The sequence below is a fragment of the Exophiala aquamarina genome, assembly GCF_000709125.1.
Source record: "Exophiala aquamarina CBS 119918 chromosome Unknown aczIA-supercont1.1, whole genome shotgun sequence".
In the NCBI taxonomy this organism is placed as follows: Eukaryota; Fungi; Ascomycota; class Eurotiomycetes; order Chaetothyriales; family Herpotrichiellaceae; genus Exophiala; species Exophiala aquamarina.
The window spans coordinates 27827-48335 of NW_013550587.1; the positions used below are offsets into that span (position 1 = coordinate 27827).

Sequence of the window (20509 nt, forward strand, 5' to 3'; positions counted from 1 at the left end):
CGTCATCTGTTCAAGGAACGGGACTGCATCGCTATGCTAGTCCATCTCTCCCAGATCTCGTGTTTGACCGGAGTTCTGGTAATGGCAGTCGCGTTGTCTACATGGGAGACTCTGGCAACATGAAGTACCTCATTCATGAAGTTGGCGATCCTTTCAAGAACTTTGGACGGAGCAGACTGTGGGGCGATAATTTGCAGCAGAGCCTCATGGATCGAATCTCTCCATCAAGTCGGTCGAAGCTTACAGCTCTTCGTACGGTTGACGAAGAGCACCTGCGGAGGATTGGCGCTTTTGACTTTCCCGACCCCGCGCTCAGTGGAGAGCTTATTGAAGCCTTTTTCAATCAAGGGTATCCTTTCTTTCCGATATTCCACAGAACAGAGTTCTTTTCTGCGTACGGACGGAACCGAATATCACCATTGGTTCTGAATGCGCTGTTTTGTGTATCCGCCATCCACTGTTCCGAAGACCTGATCAGGAGACTGGATTACGATTCTCGCTACCTTGCTTGCTCGACCTTCTATCACCGTGCCAAGGCTCTTCATGATAATGACTATGAGACTGATGGCGTCGCTATTATACAAGCATGCATCTTGCTGATGAACTGGTGGCAGGGACCAATGGAGCAGAAGGACACGTGGTACTGGCTGGGAGTGGGCTCGAATCTGGCTCAGTCTCTTGGTATGCACAGAGCGTAAGTGTCAGTGGATGATATAACGAGCATCCGCTCATACAGTCTTCTAGGAAATCCTACCGAATTCTTGGTGACGAGAGACAGAAGCTCTGGCGAAGAATTTGGTGGGTACTGTTTATCAATGACATCCATCATGCTGCTGTCTTTGGTCGCCCACCACATATTCATTCACAGTACACAGATGTCAATCCTCTGACACCGAGTGACATGACAGCCTCTGATTTCACGCACGCAAATGCTGAAGAGTCCAATATCTTTCTGGTTGAATATTGCCGGCTTGCAACCCTGGTCGACAGATGCCTACTCGAAAAGTACTCTGCAGCTTCAAGCCCGCAGATGAAAGATAAAGCATGGCTTGCGCTCACGACTTTCTCTTCAACACTACTCAATAATGGTATCGACTCAGCCAGCTCCCTGACGACCGAAAGAGGCTTCTATCCTGCCGTACTTAGCCTGATCCACCTCGACTACTCAGTCGTGGTCGGGCGAATGTTCTCGTCCGACATCCATGTCCCGGCTACCAGTGGGGTGCAATCATACTTCAAGTCTGCGGGTTCCATCTGCCGAATACTGGAGGACCTTTTGTCAAGCCCTTCAGCCTTGGTGGCTCGGCTGCCGTATGTCGCGTTTCCGGCAATATTCTGTTCAATACTCATCCATATCATCTATCTGCGAAAGGAGCCTGGCAGTATTCGTCTGGTAGCCGAAAATCGAGCTCGACTGGCAATGGTAGTTTTAGATCAGCTACAGGATCGGTGGCCTTTGGTTGTATGGACACGCTATCTGCTTGACACTCTTTTGAAGAACACGGAGCCTCCGGCTGTATCATCCCCACAGTATGCTACACTTAACCAATACCGTCGATCATCAGAGCGTGCTAATCGTCCATGGACGGAGGACGATATACCAGGACCCGCCTCGCTGTCTCCTGATCCTCAGCATGTTGTCAGCTCTTCCAGGAGCACGGATCCAACTCCAGACCTGCACAATGCACATTCCAGCCCCCGCGACCACCTCGGGTTCAACACTGGCATGCATGGGGCTTTCTCTCCGATCCCTTTTATGCTCCCCTGGAATAGCTTGCTTGAGGATGCTACAGACTTTGATCAATGGCTTCTATGAGATGCTGTGAGGAACTCAGTCATTGTTGTTTGATAATTTTTCTCAATTAAAAGCATATCGCCTGCTACAGTCTCGATATATTACAATCGGCCTCTATACTTGATCTCCGCTGCCCGCAACGGAATATACAACAGAACCGACGATGCCGCGCTGAGTTCATATGCCAGATCTCCAACTTTCCTGGCTATAGGCCCCACATACCATGTTGTTGCCATCGAGAGAACGATTAGCACCCATGGGACGGTACATGCAATCAGTGCCGAGAGTCCAGATGGCAGGGCTTTGCTGTTATTCCAAATTACCGGATCCATGCTTGCAGGATTGGTTTTGCGGAACAAGAACCACTCCACCAAGAATACGCTGATCGTTGGGCCAGTGATGTAGCCTGCAATGCTGACCAGGGCGCTCAGACTGGGCAGGAAGGAGCGAGAAGCTGCAATTCCAACTCCGATCATGGCCCCGGCAACCAGCAACAGCAAGAAAATGCGTGGAACCCTGTGCAACCAAGGAACCACTCCAACAACGAAGATCGAGATGCTGTACATATCTCGTGCTGAGGTAGTGACGATCGAGAAACCCAGAAGGACCAAGAGGAAGCGGCCGAAGTTTCCCACCCGCGAGATCAGGATTTCGGCACAAACTGCACCGAAACTTCCTTTTCCATACGCCACCAGCCACGTCTCATTCGCGGGTATCGCACCACCAATGGCAGCGCCAAACAACATCATACAAGTGAAGGGAACGTACAAGCCTAAGAAGCAGTACAGCGCCAACCGCATCCTTGGGGCGGTGGGAGGCATGTAGCACGAGTAATCGCCGACGATCGTCCCCCAAGTAGCCATATTTGCAGCACAGATCGCCAGGGTTGACAAATATGGACCCGCACTACCTGTTGACTCTGGAACTACTTGGTTGTGCAGACCTTTACTGGCGCATCCGACTAGGACCAAGATGCAAATCGTATTTGGAATCCAGATGTATTGACAGACGAGGTGAAGGCATCTGTATCCAAAGAAGCCGATCACGATTGCCGCGGCCATGATAAGGCTGATAGCCCCTTCTATCGGGAGAGTGTTTTGTCTGATTGCGGACAAGCATTCAGCCCCTCCAACGGCGGCTAGAATACCAAAGATGCCAATCTCAATGATGACTATCAAACAGAAGAATATATTTGGGTACTTCCTGATTTTCATGTCAGTATATCCACAACCAACCTGTCAGGGTAGAGGTCGACGAACCCGAAGACATATCGAAACTGGACAGACTGTCTCATGCCCAGCAGCGGACCAAGGGTTAGGATGTAAAGCGTAGGCAGAATGAAAATAAACTGCATTGTCACGATCATAGCTGCAGCATGACGGAACGAGAGGCCAAACACCAATGTCGGCGTTGTGCCGATCGAGATTCTGTAGCACAATTGTGTTAGCGCAGTTCCATGTTAGAAACTTCTAGTACACAGAATGCCACGACTTACGGCAGCAACGAAATAAAACTTCCACCGAACAGCGTGAAGATATTATAGTACTTAGTATGCGTTCTCTCTTGAAGCGGCACCGGCTCAAGCCCACGCAGCTCAACACCGGCAGTGGCCAAGCTCTTGAGAAAGCCTTTCAAGGATTGAGGCGCGACGTAGCTGTCTATGATAGTGCCTTCTTCTGGCATCCCAAGGATTGCGTTCTCGTCCCCCTCAAGCTTGACTTTCGACTCTGGCGTAGTGGTAGATTCAACATCGTAGTTGGCCATCTTTTGTGGATCAGTGGTGGCAGGGTGGATGGAAATGATTAAGGAGTTAACTAGGTATTCCAATGGCATCCGTCAGGCAAGCAGGGGCCAACCGTAGCTATACCATGTAGTGCCTGTAGTGAGACGTGATAATAGTGTTAGGCCATCGGTTTATTATATCTACATATCAGAGGCAAAGAGTAGGTTGGGTAAGTTGGTATTTCGCTACGGAGCTGAAAACAGTATATCGGCGACTTGAGATTTTGACTTTTCTAATCTCGAATAGGGAGTTAAACCGGTAGCCACGCGAAGTTTCCGTGCAGAGTACTGATAACCATCCTTCGACTGTCTACATCCCATTTCACACATAGATTGGACGAAACCCCTAACCGCGCCGCCGCCTAGATAGCTAAGCCTGTACACAAAGATCCAGCGGATCAAGGCGATGTGGGTCGCTAATCTCCAAGGACAAGCTGATTACTTGGATTTGGGCAGCTGTGATAGTCAAGCGTGATACTAGCTAGATAATATTGAGTGGTTAGTGTACCGTTATCTTTGACAGATCAAACGCACCCCGCGTTTTTACTTGGTCGTTGATTATGGTGGAGATGGGCGATAAAGTTGGGTTCGATTATGCCGACTCTGAAGATCCAAGGCCTAGAGAGGCTCCTAGTGGCTTCAATTAACAATATCTACTACTATCCAGCATCGTGAAGCCTCGTATTAAATGGGGACGCGGGCCGCGTACTGCGGCTCTCGTAAGAAACAAGGCTGCGTCGGCTGACGACTTCAGGCTGGTAAACATATTCGACAACATAATAAAGGGCAATTAAAGAAGTATGAGCGTAAACTGCACAGGGTAAGTTTCAATGAGCAACTTTCTTGCTGCAACCAGCAAATTCGCCCTGTGAAAAGAGACATAATCTATGGCTGGCATGCACTATACAACTAATGTGCTGTTTATGATTACCCGCAACTAGCTGACTCCATTTTCCTTGACTGGACCTTTGGCTAACGTGCTTGACCCCGGACTGCTATGAATCAAATCCTCAATTTGCTCAACAACCTTCTCCGGAATCTCCAGGTCCGGAAAATGTGTCTCGCCCTCTAAATCCGCATACGAGAAGAAAGCATGTTTCGACTCAAAATCTTGATGTAGCTGTCGGTACTCTAGACTCTGGCGCGGATGGGAGAAGACATGCCGGATTGGCGGTGAGACCCTGATCTTGCTCATCCTATTCATTGGGCTCCCATGCGTCTTGTACGCTTCGGCGATAATCCGACAAGAAAGCGACCACATGAGGTGCCCAAAGCTGCCCATGTTGTAGTAGAAGTGGTCTTGCACCGCTTTATTGTTGCTACCAGCGAGCCAGTGTTCAAATAGCTCCTGGCGAGCACTGATCCAGGTTTCTATGCCCTGCATGGCCTGAAGACCTTTTGAAAATGCCGGTGGAGGCGGTGTCATGATTTGGTCGATCATCAGGAGGCACAATACTTTGGATCTGCCCAGCCGATCTGCAAGTTCAAGAGCTGGCCAGCCACCGTGCGAGTGTGAGACAAGGTAGAACTGATCAATGTCCAAGGTTGAGAGGAGGCCAATGACATCTCGCACCTGCTCCTCGACGCCGAATTCTGGGGTATCGTTGCGATTTGGGCCATGTCCTCGCCAGCACATTCGAATTACGCGATATCGTGGAACGAGCAGCGGCAACATGTTGTCATAGAGTCCAATGTCGTGTGCCCATCCTGTGAGTAGAACGATTGGTGGTCCTATGGCATAGCCTGATTCATCATAGGCTATCTCGACGCCGTTGATCGTTTTGGTAAACATTGTTTTGACTACGTGGTGTTGATAAGGCAAGAGGAGTGTACTTACTATCTTACTTGACACAGACGATCAAGCTCAACAATATGTATTGATTTTGAAATTGAAACTCCTGTTGGTGCCGGACCGGTGATTGTGATTGTGAGGAGGCATAGCGAAGGTTGAAGATCAACCAAGGGCCACGGCAAATTAGAGTTTAGTCGGCATCTGCCCCTGAACCTTCGCCTCAAGTCGGCGACTTGGTCATTTTCAGTGTCGGCTTCAGTCTCAGCTATGCATCCCTCCACTGCTTGATTTTCCGTAGTGGACGGGAGACCCTGTGTCAATGATTTTGAGCCGATCGCAAGCCAATAAATACTTACATGTTTAGATGAGCCTCTCTCTGTTTCAATGGTGCTCTGTTCACGTCTCTTAGCCTGTATGCTTCTCAGTTGACACGATGGCTACCACTCCCTCAAAACCTATAATTGTGATTGGCGCAGGTCTTGTCGGGCTGACTCTGGCTCAGGGGTTGAAGAAAGCCGGCTTTGCATTCGAGATATACGACAGAGACGCATCACTCAATGCGAGACCTGCCGGTTGGGGAATAACAGTTCATTGGAGCTTGCCATCACTGCAGGCATGCCTGCCTCCAGAGTTGTACAAGAAAATCCCTTCTATCCAGGTTGACCCCGCTGCAGGTGATCGAGGTGAGTCAATCCTGCTATACTGGGTGGAAAGATAATCTGACAACGGACCTGCCAGCACATGACTGCTACCGATTCCTGGATCTGGAGACTGGCAAAGACAAGTATGCCATGCCTTCAGGCCAACACTACAGGCTCAACCGTCAGAGGTTACGCCAGCTGTTATGCACTGATATCCCGGTGCATTGGGGAAAATCATTCGAATCTCTCGAGCTGACCGAGGATGGAGTAGTTGTCCACTTTGCCGACGGCCACCGTGTGGGCGGCTCGATGCTGCTCGGCGTTGATGGCAAGAACAGTAGGATAAAACTCCAGTTGTTAGGAGAGGAGAAATCAAGACTGTATCCGTTACCTGTTGCGTTTATGGGCTTCACTTTACAACTCCCACCGATCAAAATGCAACCTTTTAGAGATATTCATCCGGTAATATGGCAGGGTTGTCATCCAGGTTCGGGATATTTCGTGTTCTTCTCCATGCTGTCAACACCAGAGAGCAATGGCAGCGCCAGCTCTGAGAATCCCTACTATGAAGGTCAGTTCAACATGAGTTGGCTGACTGAGAGACATGGACAAACACCCAAAACACAAATTGAACAGTTAGCTAGGGCGAAGGAGGCCGCTCTTGCATCAAGTGGCATGTTCCTACCTCTCAAGCAGGCTATTCTTGACATTCCAGAAGACACTCATGCTCTCGAGATCGTGCTTGAAGACTGGCCTACCCAGAAGTGGCCATCAAGTTGCGGCAGAGTGACACTTCTCGGAGATGCAGCACATACAATGACCATGTGTAAGTCTTCTCGCCTCAGCTGCCTTTGCGGCAAACAAGCCCACTGATATGAATTACGTAGATCGCGGTGAAGCGGCCAATCACGGAATGTACGATGCGGCCGCGCTCGTACACCAGCTCAATCAGTGGCGGAAGGGACTCAAATCCCGCCAGGAAGCTCTTCAGGATTTCCAGACCGAAGTCATTGAGCGGACGCACGAAGCAGTACTTCTGAGTAGATGCGCTTGTCTAGAGTGCCATGATCTTGACAGCCTCCGAGATGATAGCCAAGTCTTTCAAGTCTCAGGTTTCAATGCCAGGGTCAAGGAAGAACGAGCGGTGTTTGATTTAAGTCCAGAATCTGCGCTGGTGCCAGCGGAGGTTTTAGCATGACCAAAGCTGTAGCTCGGCCCTACATATACCGCAGAGATAGTTAATTACTTGTGGAGCAACAAGGCTATAAACCAGTTCCACTGGCAGTCCGAGATGATAGCAATTAGAAAACACGATAGGAGCAAAATGATGCGATAACCGAGATAAGATTTGTGCCTTATGGCCACTTTTTGGCTGCCAAAACGCCGACTTCCTGTAGGCATTGCGCCATAGAGTTCCGATGCACCTCCCTATATATCCACTGGTTCCCTGTGGATTATACTGTTCTCCCACTCGGACTTCTGCGTCCATAATTACAGAACTGTGAGTGCCGTTCTTGGAGACAAAAGGTGAAAGTGAGCTCACATGGCCTCTTCTGATACAACAACTATCAGAGCTCCTGCTGGACCATGCCTTGTCAAAAAAGATGACAACCTCATTCTCGCCCACGGGATTCCGTACGCTCATGCATCTCGCTTTGAGCAGCCAGGGCGCTTACCGCCGTGGACAAACTCAAAGGATTGCAGAGAGCTCGCGACAATCTGCCCTCAGCTCCCATCTCGCCTCGAGTCCGTTGCTCTGGGACCGATTACTGCAAACAGATCTATGGACGAAGATTGCCTGCACCTTACCATAATTTCTCCTGAAAACGCCAGCCATGCTCCCGTAATGGTCTGGCTGCATGGGGGTGCATTCATCAGTGGGAGCGGGGACCTCGACTGCTATGCGCCGATCAGCCTCGCCCGAGACCATGGGGTTGTCTGCGTCAATGTGTCATATCGTCTCGGCGTGTTCGGGTATCTAATGATCCCAGGCATCGCACCAGCCAACCTAGGCTTACTTGATCAGCGAGCAGCCTTACAATGGATTCAAGCGAACATCTCGAGCTTTGGGGGAGATCCAAGCAGGGTCACTGTCGTGGGGCAATCTGCAGGCGCAGACTCTATTGTCTGCTTGCTAGCCTCAGACGACACTGAAGGTCTCTTCCATCGAGCCATTCTAATGAGTCCACCGCTGCGAGAGATCCGCGATCGAATTCCGACCATCGCCTTACTCGCGCGCAAAGCCGCGAGCCTGCTAACTGTTGATCCACGCGAGATGTCCACTTCCCAGCTGTTGGATCTTCAAAAATCTCTTCTGATGGACCCTGTCAAGCCACAGATCATGCTTTTTGGGCCTGCGTTAGGCCACTACCCTTTACCACTCGAAGCAGCGCTAGACCGTCGACTCAGTAGCCGGCTTAGGGACGTGCCGGTTATGATTGGGTGGACTGAGCAGGATGGACGTCCATTTGCGCGCTGGATGGGTCCTTTACGGTCCTTGTACCCATTTCCTGGTATCGGTCGGATCCTGGAGTCACTAGGTACCTGGTGGGTGACCAGGAGCTACTTTGCTTGGCCGGCGCAAGCATTTCGCAAGCAGGTAGAAGACGATGCCGGCGGCAGAGCGACTAGTTACGAATTCAAGTGGCATCCTGACGGAAATGAGATGCAGGCGAACCACTGCATTGATATTCCATTCATCTTAGGCCGACCATGTGCTTGGCGGGGTGCTCCCATGCTCATGGGCCCAGAGTCACAGGAACAGCTGGAGAAGTTAGGCCAGCACATGCGGCATCTGTATGCAGGATTCATTCAGGGATACCATCCGAAACCTGGCCATCTGGTCATAGGCAAGGACTTTGAATGTTCATACAGTCTCTGGCAATAACATGCTCATGTAAGCAATGTAGCTCAACATGGATCGTTGCTTTTCACGATAATCCATCTCAGTGCCACAGAATTGCACGAATAATCCACCCCAATCCAGTATCGCAGGAGCCTCAAGCGCTGTTCGAGCGGTGAACGGAACCGGCTTCGGTGAGAAGATGATCCGCAAAAGGCAGTGCCGCTTACGGACTGCTCCAAGTAGAGTGGAGGCTTTACCCTTAGCGTCTTAGGGGACGTTGGTAAGGCGCCCACAGCACCTCAGCTATGATTTCTCCGCACAAAGCTTCATATTATGCTATTATTGAGGCGATGATTAGGTTTCTAGTAGGCGAGTAAATATACTGAAATTTGGCGTCGGGCGCTGTCACCTCTTACGCCAAATCTTATTTGTATTCAGAAGCCCATACAGCAACACCGAGCAGCTTGTGACTGAGAACAATGAGTAAATGAGTCCATACGAATCCTCATGTGCTTAGTTGTGAGGAGGTGAGAAACGGCTTCTGGAAAGTCATCTGCCATGGTTGGCGTGGCCGGGAAATCTCAGGGCTGTACTACATGTCGCCGGCGCAAGATCAAAGTAAGTCTGAAGACCGCGCCTGCTTCAAGGCGTGGATAATCTCTGCTTACATGGTACTAATAGTGTGACCTGGGACGACCGATATGCAGGCAATGTGAGAAGTCGGAACGCCGATGTGAAGGCTACAGGCGGTTTCCAGTCTTTGTCAGTTAACCCGAATACCTACATCATCCTCTTCCGAGGACTTGCAACTATCGATAACGAACTTTCTGACAGTTTTCAGATTGTGCGTACTACAGAAGGAATCGAGAAGCGAAAACCGCTGGAGGAAGCTCATATTCCAGATTTTCAGTGGTTGACGGCTGAGAAGGCCTCGGATTTTCAGCACGAATCAAGCGGAAACCCCAATATCCAGAATCACCAAGTTCTCAAGCTCACATCCCCTGTTCAATCCATACACAGCAGTAGCATCGAGAGTACACGATACATCAATTTTGCGTATGAATCGTATCTGAACACGCCAGATGGAAGGAATCAGTACACACACATGCCAGTGGCAAATTTCATTCATGCCCTCTTAGCCGATGCTTCACCAGATGCAGCTCTGAATCCTGCCAAGCTAGCGATAGCAATACGAATGTGCGCTTTATTTCATGGTGAAGTGAGGTTACTTCCAAAAGCAAGGCAATTATATGCCAACGCCTTGGGAGCCCTTCAACACAATCTTAAATCCACAGAAGGAGCTATGAAAGACGAAACACTAGCGGCGTCGTGTCTGATGGCACTTTACGAGGTAAGCCATATGTACAATTCGTATAGCTCGAACAGAGTCTAATAAACAGTAGTGGACCGACCCAGAGCAAACAGACCCTGATGCATGGCTGAAGCACATGGCGGGCATAGCAACACTCTTGCAAGCCCGGGGACCCTATAGACAGCATGGAATGCTAGCCAGAGCGTCCTTTGAGAATTGCCGATACAATCTTGTGAGTTTTGACTACCCCGACCACTTGTTGGACAGCGGCTAAAGAGGACTGGGAGATGATGCACTGCATCCTCAAACGCACAGCCTCTTGCTTCGCATCCCATGCCTGGCTATCTCAGCCGTGGCTGGGCCTTGAAAAAAGAATCGACCAGAAGATAATGGATCACGGATTCAAGCTGGCTTCCCTGTTAGAAAAGACGCAGGCGAGCGTTGGGTGGTTTGAAAACATGGATCAACCTCGAGCACTAATCCACGAATGCCATTCTTCCATCTCACTCCTGCAAGGCCTAAGACAGGAGCTTGACGCAATGCACCTGCTAGGTCCCAAAGTTTCACAGGAGGATCGTATACAAGATGCGAACCGGATTATGCTTAAAATCACCGCGACCATGATTGAGCTGGGTTTGTGTGACGCTGCTTTCGACACTGCCCGAAGAGTAAAAGGGATGTGCTTGCAATTAGACTCTTGCCTTGGCAGGGGACATATCGACAACGACCACAACGAGCTTAGTGAGATTGAAAACGTGCTCGCAGCCCGCAGCCAGAGAATTCGGCTCGCCGTGGAGATTGTTGACGATGCGCGCCTAATCATGCAACACCGTCTTACTGCTATTGGGCGGCTACTATACCCGCTGACTCTAGCTTCCAAGCATCTGGAAGGCCTAGCATGTCCAGATTATGAGCAATCGATTGCATTGCGCAAGGCTATTCGGGGCATGGGAGGTGAAATCGACGTGAACAACGTCCAGGAAGACTTTTGGGTGGTCGGAAATTCGCAGCAGAGATCTATCATGATTTCAGATGCCATGCATACCACAGAAAAGAGCTCTACCTGACTCGAAGGCCCTTCTTGCTTCTACAGCGTGTGGTATGCACGAGTGCTATCGAAACATAAACACCGGCCATTTGTTCCACCACAGCAACCCCTCGTGGACTAAGGTCTAATTAGCGGCCTCATGGGCGACCGTACGCACGAAGGTTTTGAGAAAGTCCGGGAACGTGGAAGGAAATCAACCCCAAAAAAAGATATGCTTGGAAAACTATCGCCCAGAGCGTTGTCGACGACAGCATTTTCTGTTAGGGGTTATAAATGCGTTGCAATCCGCGTGCATCTTGTTTGCTAACGCCGTACGAATTCTTCACAAAGAACATATCAATGGGCAGTTATGGTTCAATGCCTACTTTTCCTTCAAAAGGAGCCAGCGTCTCGGAAGTCGACTCTTTATTCTACCACCGAATTTTGCGCATTGATTGATGCCGGCAATTTCTGAGCTTGGGAGAAAGCAAAATGTCTTTTGGATATGACTAATTGGCTCTATCACAATAGAGATCTTAGCTTGCTTCGATTTCCCACCATGCTAGCCAAAAGTCTAAACTTCGTGTGCACCAGATCGTCTCTCATACTCGGGCTCACGCTCCGAAGCCGGCGGAAAACCAGACAGCGATCGATAGTTGTAGCATACGAGGCCCTCGCTTGCGCTTATGATGATGCAAGATGGACAACCTTCAAAGGCGATTTTTTGATACACTGGCACTAATACAATCTGCTCCGAGGGACGCTCATATTCCACCAGAAACTAGCCCCGCCACCGTTCCTGATTTGCATCAGGTCGCCAATTCACGTCTGTCATGTCCGATGTATGTACTCGGCTCAGTTTCTGTAAGTATGGTAGGCGCAGATGGTATTCTCGTTTTCGTCAACCCACTTCTCGCAACATCTACCATCGCCACATCAATTTCCACCGCAGTACGTCTCACCAGCGTTGCATTCACCCTCGCACGTGGCAGGAACTTTGATATGAAGCAGCAAACAACGACTACTCATCTCAGGAACGAGATTGACGAGCAATCCCTGGCCAGTAGCAACGGTTTGGCAGCGTTGTGAAACTAGTGACGGTCCCATGTTCCTCGGCAGTAGTCCTGAGATCTCGGCCGGATGACATTAGAGTTAGTGGCGGGACACAGGCGGTGCGAAGCGTTTCTTAGACATTAGGCCGGCCAGGGCGGCCGCGTAGAGAGTATTGAAGTGCATGATGATTGATGTTTGCGAAACCAAAATCCATGGCTCAGAGATACATGAATCGAAGACTTTGCAAAGGCTGAAAGAGCTGGAACCGACCACCGGTTTATGTTCATCCCGGCCATCATCAGGACTCTGACTTCCTTTTCGTAGCGCTTTATCCTCTCTTCGCCTCAACCTGTTTCAGATCGTGAGATCCATTTTATCATCGGATCAACCTAGTCGTCTGGTCTAACCCCCGCAGATCTTGGTGTACAAAGGATTGCGCATTCATCCGTTAGGCAGTTTGAGTCTAGCGCTGTCAACAAGAATCTGGACGCGAAGAAGCTTGACTTGGTGTCTCTAGTTGTATCGGCTGAAAGTTGAGGACAAAAGACGTATGACAAACAGACTGGCTCGCCATTCAAGCCGCATATGACGATCTGGAAAGTCTCCTACGAGACAATCAATACGGCAACTCGCGCAGGTCCCGCTTTCTCTCAGCATAATGAGTTGACAGGAGAATCAGCCGGCTCTCTTGCACAACTGTTGAGCAAAGAAGGTCTGCACCTTAGTCCTTTCGTTAAAGTGGGCCGTGGCCTGGTATTGGTGCTCAATATTAGTCTTGCTACTTCTGGTAGATTGATGGAAGTGTAACGTATACAGGGCGCGTGCATTATGCAGGGTGTCTCGTTAATAAACAGTAATAAAATGGAGTTTACAGTTCAAGCTTGGGGAAACCCTTCCTATCCTAAAATAGAGTCGTATTCTATCTAACTTTATACCTAAAGGAGGGAAATAATGGTGCGACGTGCCCATTGGACTCCCCGCTTTATTGGATACTATAAGCGTTAAAAATACAATTTGTTATTACCAGAGTGAGGTTACGGCATGGTTCTAGAAATTCTATTCATATGCACCGGCCACCCGTTCCAATCAAGAGAATTCTATTGTAGTTCAGCGGGAGCTAGTAACGCACCGATCAACAGGCAACCCGACAGCATTGCATACATGTCCGCGCTATCAGATGGCTGTCCTACTATCCTATCGAGCATATCTCAAGAATGCTGTCCAATATCTTCCTTGCCTATGTGTTGACCACGAGTGTTCTGGGCTGTGCAGATCACTCCAACCACTTCGGCCGTCCTCATGTGCGACGAGACATCCCAGTCTCAGAGGCCGACCCTGGCAGAGATCCAACTGACTGGACTTACGAGGTTTCTTCCGACTGGGGGTTCAAAAATCCTAGTAAGTCACCCTGGTATCCCAGCGAAAGACAGGCTTGCCTGCGAAGACGGTGTCTTTTACTGACCATACGAAATAGAATATTTTCTTTGCCAGAACGGCACTCAGCAAGCCCCCATCGGCTTAACCTCCGCTCAGGGTTTCTCCAAGGTGGATGTGCCAGCGTTCGGCAACTATGCTCAGAACATCTCCGGCAATTACTTCAATTGGGGATACGGTCCGGCTTTCACACCTCAGTATGACAAACCCACAGTGACAAGTCTTCCTAACATCACCTTCGACGGGAACACTGCCTATATGGTTGGATGGCACATCCACACCCCTGCCGAGCACCTAGTCCATGGGAAACGCAGCATGGCTGGAATCCATTTCGTGCACGCCGATGAGCAAGGGAATTACGTTGGTGTCCTGGCCATGCGCATGGATCCTTCTGGGGACACAGAATCCACTTTTGTCTCTCAATGGCCGTGGTACATCGGCTTCAACGAGACCAAGCAAATGACCCACGTCAGACAAAAGCTCGATCAGGCTCTGACTGAAGTTAACCATTTCGATAATTTCTGGACCTACATGGGTGGATTGACCGTCCCTCCATGCTCCGAGGGCATCCGATTCCTCGTGGCAGACAAGGTCCTGAAGGTCAGCAACAAGCAGATGCAGCGCATTCTGGGCATGTCCGCCTACTCAACTCGCATTGAGCAAGTAATCTGGATGCAGGGCGTCAACCAGTGATCCCATGACAAGGCTGAAAGGGACTAGATGGAAATACGTGTAGAGACGATATCGATCTGCACGAGGGTAAGGCTTGTCGATGCTACTATCTTGTACGCCGGTACAAGGTGGAGTAGGTTGAGAGACTTTTCTTTGGTCTCTTTTGTTGTTTGGCAAGGTAGTTGCTTGCGTGAGATGAGTGACAGAAATAACAGTAGAGACTGATTCAAGAAAGTGTCAATATTTTCTAATATATATAGATTGATTAGTGCGGTGTGAGAGCGCACGACGCCCAAGTAAATGGCGACTTGGTAAAGAGGAGGGAAGCTTGAGATTGAGCAGATTACGTAAACAGCCATCAATAACCGCATAGGTGCCACTCCCCTCAAGTCAGAACATCCGAGTGCAACTCTCTTGAGTCCAGCCAGAGCTTATCGATACGTAGGATTAATTCGTTAATCATATGAACATGAACCAGGAGTTCCCCGCCAGTCGGCATTCCAATTCATCATCTCCGCCAACTCCCTTTCTCTTTCTTCAGGACAACGAAGGATCATGTCATTGACAGATACAACTCTCAAGCAAAAATATCCTGCCAAAGCCCACGCCCGGCGAGTGGCAAAATATCTGACTGATCGAGGGCTTCCTCGTGATGGAGTCATATATCTTGAGGCCCAGAAAACCGTCATGGTCGAGGACGACGACCAGGCGATGCACTTTCGCCAACGGCGGTACTTCTTCTACCTCTCTGGCTGCAAACTACCAGATGCTTATGTCACGTACAACATTCCCCAGGACATTTTGACGCTGTTCATCCCCCCGATCGATCCCGAGAGCGTTATCTGGGCTGGGCTTCCCGAATCGAAGGACGAAGCACTGCAAAGGTATGATGTCGATAATGTGCTTTATAGCAACGAGGTCAATGCAGCTTTGGCTGCTTATGGCCCATCAGCTTCGACGACTGTGTACGCAATCCCAGAGCAGATCTCAGAACACATCACGTTTCTCCCTTTTGCACAAACCGAATTTGCCTCTTTGAAGACTGCCATTGACGAATGTCGCGTGGTCAAAGACAGCTATGAGGTGGCATTGATCAGAAAAGCAAACGAGATTTCAACTTTGGCGCATATCGAGGCGGCGAAGGTGACTCTGACCGCCAGCAATGAGCAAGAGATCTATGGCGCCTTCATCGGAACATGCATCTCAAATGGCGCTCACGAACAAGCATACCATTCCATCTGTGCTAGTGGCACCAGCTGCTCGACTTTGCATTACATCCGCAATGACCAACCTCTCCGCCAGAGGCTGAACATCCTCCTCGATGCCGGCGCGGAATATGAATGTTACTGTGCTGATATCACGCGTACGTTTCCTGTCAATGGGTCATTCACTGCGGAATCCCAGACAATCTACAACATTGTCGATGAAATGCAGTCGTCCTGTTTCAAGATGCTCAAGGCGAATGTGCGATGGGAGGACGTGCATGAAAATGCTCACTGGGTCGCAATTCGAGGCCTGAAAAGTGCAGGTATCCTCGTAGGCGATGAGCAAGAGATCTTCGACAAACGGATCAGCGTCGCCTTCATGCCGCATGGGCTGGGCCATTACCTAGGCATGGATACACATGACACCGGCGGCCATGCTCAGTATGATGACGAAGATACCATGTTCAAGTACCTACGAGTACGAGGAAATGTGCCTGCTGGTGCGGTAATAACCGTAGAGCCTGGTGTGAGTTTCCCACTCCGGTCCGAAATAGCCCCACGGGCAAGATGTGGTTACTAATCTGCTGAGCCAGATCTACTTCTGTAATTTCATTCTCGACCCAGTCCTGGAAGATCCGGAGTTAGGGAAATACATTGACAAGCAGGTGCTGGAGAGATATTGGGCTGTTGGAGGCGTTCGAATTGAGGATGATGTGCATATCACCGAAAATGGATATGAGAATCTGACCGATACACCAAAACTATAGCAGATGCTCCCCCAGTCCGGTTATGTCAATGGTCTCGCAGAATCGATCTTGTTTCGGACTAGAGCCTCTCGAGCATTGAAATATCTGCGTAATGATTTCTAGAAAAGACAATGTAGGCCTTTACAGAGGGAGGGGATGGTATTACTGTGTGAACGATCCCACCGCTTGCATCATTCTAATCCTTCCAAGTGATCACCTTGCTCCTTGCCCATTCCTCCAATCCTGGAAGACCATTGAACCTTCCAAACCCGCTCTTCTTCGCTCCACCGTGTGGGAGCGCAGTCTCGTCATGGATACTCATGCTGTTGATGTGCACAGCTCCTGTTTCAATCTGCTTGGCAATCTTCAGTCCTCGTCTCAGGTCCTCCGTGAACACCGCGCTTGAAAGACCGTAATCGGTGTCATTGGCGATCTCGATTGCTTCTTCGTCTGAATTCACAACATAGAGTGACGCCGTGGGGCCAAAAGACTCGGTATGGTAAATGTCCATCCCGGGTTTGATGTTCTCAATGACCACGGGTCGCATCTTTGTCTTGGATTCTTCGTTGTGTGAAGCATCACCATAGAGTGTCTTCGCGCCTTTGGACAGTGCATCTGCCAGCAATTTCTTGTTCTTCTCAACAGGGGCAGCGGTTACGAGCTGGGGAACACCCAGGCCCTGGGGCCCTTCAGTGAAAACTTGGTCCATGGTCGTTTTTAATGCAGAGCGGAATTCATCCGCAATCTTGGCATGTACCAAAATCCGTTCCGTTGCCATACAAATCTGACCTGCATGGAGGAACGATCCGAGAGTTACCTGCAAGGCCGCCATCTGGATGTTGGCATCCTCACAGACGATGGAAGGTGCTTTCCCACCGAGCTCCATGACAGTTGGCTTCAGATTCTTCCCTGCGAGACCTGCGATGATGGATCCGACATTGGTGGAGCCGGTGAAGTTTATTTTCTTGATTGCTGGGTGTGATATCAAGGTGTTTGTGATGAGGGCGGCATCGGAAGGACGATGGTAAATTGTGTTTAAAGCACCCGCAGGGAGACCTGCAGCATGAAGAATGGATGCCAGTGCCCAGTAAGTTGCTGGTGCGGCTTCCGGGCCTTTCAAGATGACGGCATTGCCCCTGCACAAGCATTAGTAAATCTCCCAATCCGAGCCTTCCCCGTCTGCGTGTACATACATAGCTAGTGGTTGCAGGCAGGCACGAAGGCCGAGGACGTAGGGGGCGTTCCAAGGAGCAATTCCCAGAACAACACCATATGGCTCCTTGACAATCAATGCACTTGATCCTTCTTCCGCAACTACTGGAGAGGTGGCGGTGCTTGCGACTTGAATTAAGCCAGCGACACTTAGGCAGGCTTGGTATGCGAGGTTGTGCTCGAAGGCAAACATGGACTCGGCTGCGCCTGTCTCGGTACGGCTGTATTCGTATAATTCATCTTTCCGCTTCTTGAATTGTTCGGCGGCACGAAGGAATATGTCTCGTCTCTCTGCGGGCTTTGTCTTTCCCCATTGCCGAGCTGCCTTTTCCGCAGATGCAATTGCCTTGAGTGTGTCTTCTTCGGAGGCTGAGGTGGCCTTGTACAGAGTTTTTTGGTCGACGGGAGATACGACGTCGAAGGTAGAAGAAGAGGTCACTTCTTTGCCATCAAGCCATAGAGGAATGGTCGAAGACGCATTGAAGGCGGAGGAGGACGAACTTGTGCCATTCATAGCCATTTTGCAGAATCCGATAAGATCGAACCTAGGAAACGATGGGACCTGCGATGCTGAGAGTCGCGAGGTTAGTATAATATAGTTGAACGGGTAAGCCGTCTCCTCACAACGTACCGAGTATTGAGCCGTGGTGCAGGATCCGGAGGTGTCCCAGTTTTAAGTTACGTGACTGCGCGGAACCAGTGCGGGGCTATCGAGGGACACCAGGGACCATCCGGACCCTGTTTACAGTGCTTATTTCGTATGAGGTAGGAAAAGTGGGATGGATGACGGAGGTCGCGGGTCGGATAATCTAAACAGCGAAGTTCCGGACCGACCTTGCCCCGGAGGCTCATGCGCTCGGGGTGGAGGATTGTTGTCCTGGCGTGTACACAACACCGATATATCCCGTCGAAGATTTGTCAATTGACCTAGAAGCCTTTGTCACGTCCATGGCATTTGTGTTCGGGTGTTGCTCCCAAACCCGTCCTGCGCCACACGCCATCCATCCTGCGGCCGCCCTTCAACACTGCCTGCTGGCGCAGCCTTGAGGAACATTTGACTGGGCCACGAGCTCTGCCACCATACCCGTGGTCATCTGGTTCTGCGATAGCGGTGGTCATGGGACTAAACATAGTCATTCTTACCAGGAGACTTGCCACGGGTCAACCACGAGCGATGCATGGAGTACGCGCATCGAAAGGTGCGTGCTGGGTAAATGGGTGGTTTGTGGAGATGTTCACCTAGGTAAAGGTGTAGTGTGTCGCTTGCTCTCAATTCTAAAACCTCGAAAGTGAACGCAGTCTCTCACCCCGAATGTGATTGCCATTGTTTTTACCTGCAACCTGCAATTTCTCTCTGGCAGTGGGCGCACGGTCATCGCCCGGCAAAAGGAAAGAAGCAGGGGGTGCTTCAGGAACAAGAGTTTGCTCTGTGTGCTCTGTTTGCTGTGTTTGCTCTGTTTGCCCAGTCAGCACTCGTTGAGACTCGAGACCCGAGACTCCAGAGTCCAATCTAGTGGGAAGGTAGGTCTCGCACGTGAAGAACCGTCTTGTCTTTCTTCTCTTTGCCCCCCCACCCAACTCTCTCTTTTCCTCATGTTGAGCCTGGAGTGCAAAGACGAGCATCCTCCAACCCATCATGTGCGCAATCCTCTTGATAAGAATGATAGCTCATTTCGGAGTTTCTTCCAAACTCGCAGATCATCGTCGGTCATCGCCAGTCCGCGAAATGGGATCGAAAACATCGCAATCCATGTAATCCACCATCAGACCACATTCGCATCTCGAAAATGCTCCCATAAGCGCACATGGCAATCTCTTGCCAATCTGGTTTGCAATTGCTGCGCTCGGCTGGAGCGGATGCTACTTGTAGAAGCATGGTGGCAACGGGCACCAGACTGCATCTCATTCATGTCAACCGTATGTGAGCAAACCGGTAGTCAGCGTATGAATTTTGGGGCCTTGGGGTTCTTGATTGATGCAGGGGCGACGCGTTGAAGATTTGTAGATAAGACATTAGACGCTCGTGCCTCTTCCGCCAGCCGAAGAGTCACCGAGAAACACCTGCACCTGCCTGTCAGGACGCAGGACTATATCAGAGGGAGGGTGTTGCCTGCCGATGATGAAGCATATCTATCATCACCTGAGACACGCATCATGCTGCCGAAATGCTGGACTGGACCCTCGACTTCTTTTTTTTCTTACCAACCCCTCACCATCATGCCACTTTGTAAACAAACCAAACCTTGTGCCCACTTTTCGTGCTGGCAGGCGCGGGGTCAAGGCGAGGGACAGGGATGTCGGTGCCTGCACGGAAGCTGTGACCCTGGGGGCGGTGTTTTCCCCGCATCGCTCCTACCACTCCTCCATTGCAGCGATAGGGCTCTGCCTCCTTCCCTTTGGCCAGCTCCTTCCTCTGGTCCTCTTGTGAATTCTTATTCCGGCCGTCCTCAAATCAGATATCAGCATTGATGGTAGTTCCAAGTACACACTCCTGCTACCGGGATCTTCTAACTCTTCGGCGAGCTCTGACATCTGTTCCGAACAGGCCTATACCGTACACCGTCAGTCCTGACTCGACCGCTTGGTGGACGGCCGCCATCCCATGGACTTTTATCGGCCCACCAGTGCCATGCATCCTGGCCGTGTTTGGCCCATTGATGATCCGCAGACGCGTCCGCAACACGAATACATCGTGCCCCTCTGCTTCGTCGTTCCTCCGTCCCTTTTCTCCAGCTGTCCTTCAGCTCCATCCCTGTCCATAGCTAGAACATGACCTAGAGAACGGCATTCAAAGCCTACCATTCGCCCAGATCTCATATAAGCCGTTCGTCCACACCTCATATTCACTCAGAAGCTTCTCAATCCGGGTGAGAAATGTATCCACTTTAAGCATGGTCTCCGTATGACCGTCATGAGATGTGACAATCGAATACTGGCCTTCTCTGGGCGATTGGTCGACCGTGACCGCGGCCCACAGGATACAAATCTTGGGC

The 20509-nt window shown here is 50.3% G+C and overlaps 8 protein-coding genes across 8 annotated transcripts; 5 read left to right on the forward strand and 3 right to left on the reverse strand.

The window, feature by feature from the left end:
* Positions 1-119: 119 nt before the first annotated feature.
* Positions 120-1816, forward strand: A1O9_00009 (uncharacterized protein; the record flags this gene model as incomplete). The annotated part of the gene is made up of 2 exons (XM_013409173.1): positions 120-694; positions 745-1816. The coding sequence occupies 2 exons, from the start codon at positions 120-122 to the stop codon at positions 1814-1816; spliced, it is 1647 nt and encodes a 548-aa protein (XP_013264627.1).
* An 80-nt stretch (positions 1817-1896) lies between these two features.
* On the reverse strand, positions 1897-3559 carry A1O9_00010 (uncharacterized protein; the record flags this gene model as incomplete). The annotated part of the gene is made up of 3 exons (XM_013409174.1): positions 1897-2998; positions 3055-3222; positions 3291-3559. The coding sequence occupies 3 exons, from the start codon at positions 3557-3559 to the stop codon at positions 1897-1899; spliced, it is 1539 nt and encodes a 512-aa protein (XP_013264628.1).
* A 955-nt stretch (positions 3560-4514) lies between these two features.
* A1O9_00011 (uncharacterized protein) lies at positions 4515-5369 on the reverse strand (the record flags this gene model as incomplete). Its single annotated transcript, XM_013409175.1, has 1 exon — positions 4515-5369. One exon carries the CDS (start codon positions 5367-5369, stop codon positions 4515-4517), a length of 855 nt encoding a protein of 284 aa, XP_013264629.1.
* A 433-nt stretch (positions 5370-5802) lies between these two features.
* A1O9_00012 (uncharacterized protein) lies at positions 5803-7208 on the forward strand (the record flags this gene model as incomplete). Its single annotated transcript, XM_013409176.1, has 3 exons — positions 5803-6052; positions 6108-6836; positions 6898-7208. The coding sequence occupies 3 exons, from the start codon at positions 5803-5805 to the stop codon at positions 7206-7208; spliced, it is 1290 nt and encodes a 429-aa protein (XP_013264630.1).
* Positions 7209-7553: 345 nt separating this feature from the next.
* A1O9_00013 (uncharacterized protein) lies at positions 7554-8897 on the forward strand (the record flags this gene model as incomplete). The annotated part of the gene is made up of 1 exon (XM_013409177.1): positions 7554-8897. One exon carries the CDS (start codon positions 7554-7556, stop codon positions 8895-8897), a length of 1344 nt encoding a protein of 447 aa, XP_013264631.1.
* Positions 8898-13461: 4564 nt separating this feature from the next.
* On the forward strand, positions 13462-14374 carry A1O9_00014 (uncharacterized protein; the record flags this gene model as incomplete). Its single annotated transcript, XM_013409178.1, has 2 exons — positions 13462-13645; positions 13722-14374. The coding sequence occupies 2 exons, from the start codon at positions 13462-13464 to the stop codon at positions 14372-14374; spliced, it is 837 nt and encodes a 278-aa protein (XP_013264632.1).
* A 534-nt stretch (positions 14375-14908) lies between these two features.
* Positions 14909-16325, forward strand: A1O9_00015 (xaa-Pro dipeptidase; the record flags this gene model as incomplete). Its single annotated transcript, XM_013409179.1, has 2 exons — positions 14909-16084; positions 16152-16325. The coding sequence occupies 2 exons, from the start codon at positions 14909-14911 to the stop codon at positions 16323-16325; spliced, it is 1350 nt and encodes a 449-aa protein (XP_013264633.1).
* A 175-nt stretch (positions 16326-16500) lies between these two features.
* On the reverse strand, positions 16501-18036 carry A1O9_00016 (NAD-dependent aldehyde dehydrogenase; the record flags this gene model as incomplete). Its single annotated transcript, XM_013409180.1, has 2 exons — positions 16501-17440; positions 17498-18036. The coding sequence occupies 2 exons, from the start codon at positions 18034-18036 to the stop codon at positions 16501-16503; spliced, it is 1479 nt and encodes a 492-aa protein (XP_013264634.1).
* Between the last annotated feature and the right edge of the window lie 2473 nt (positions 18037-20509).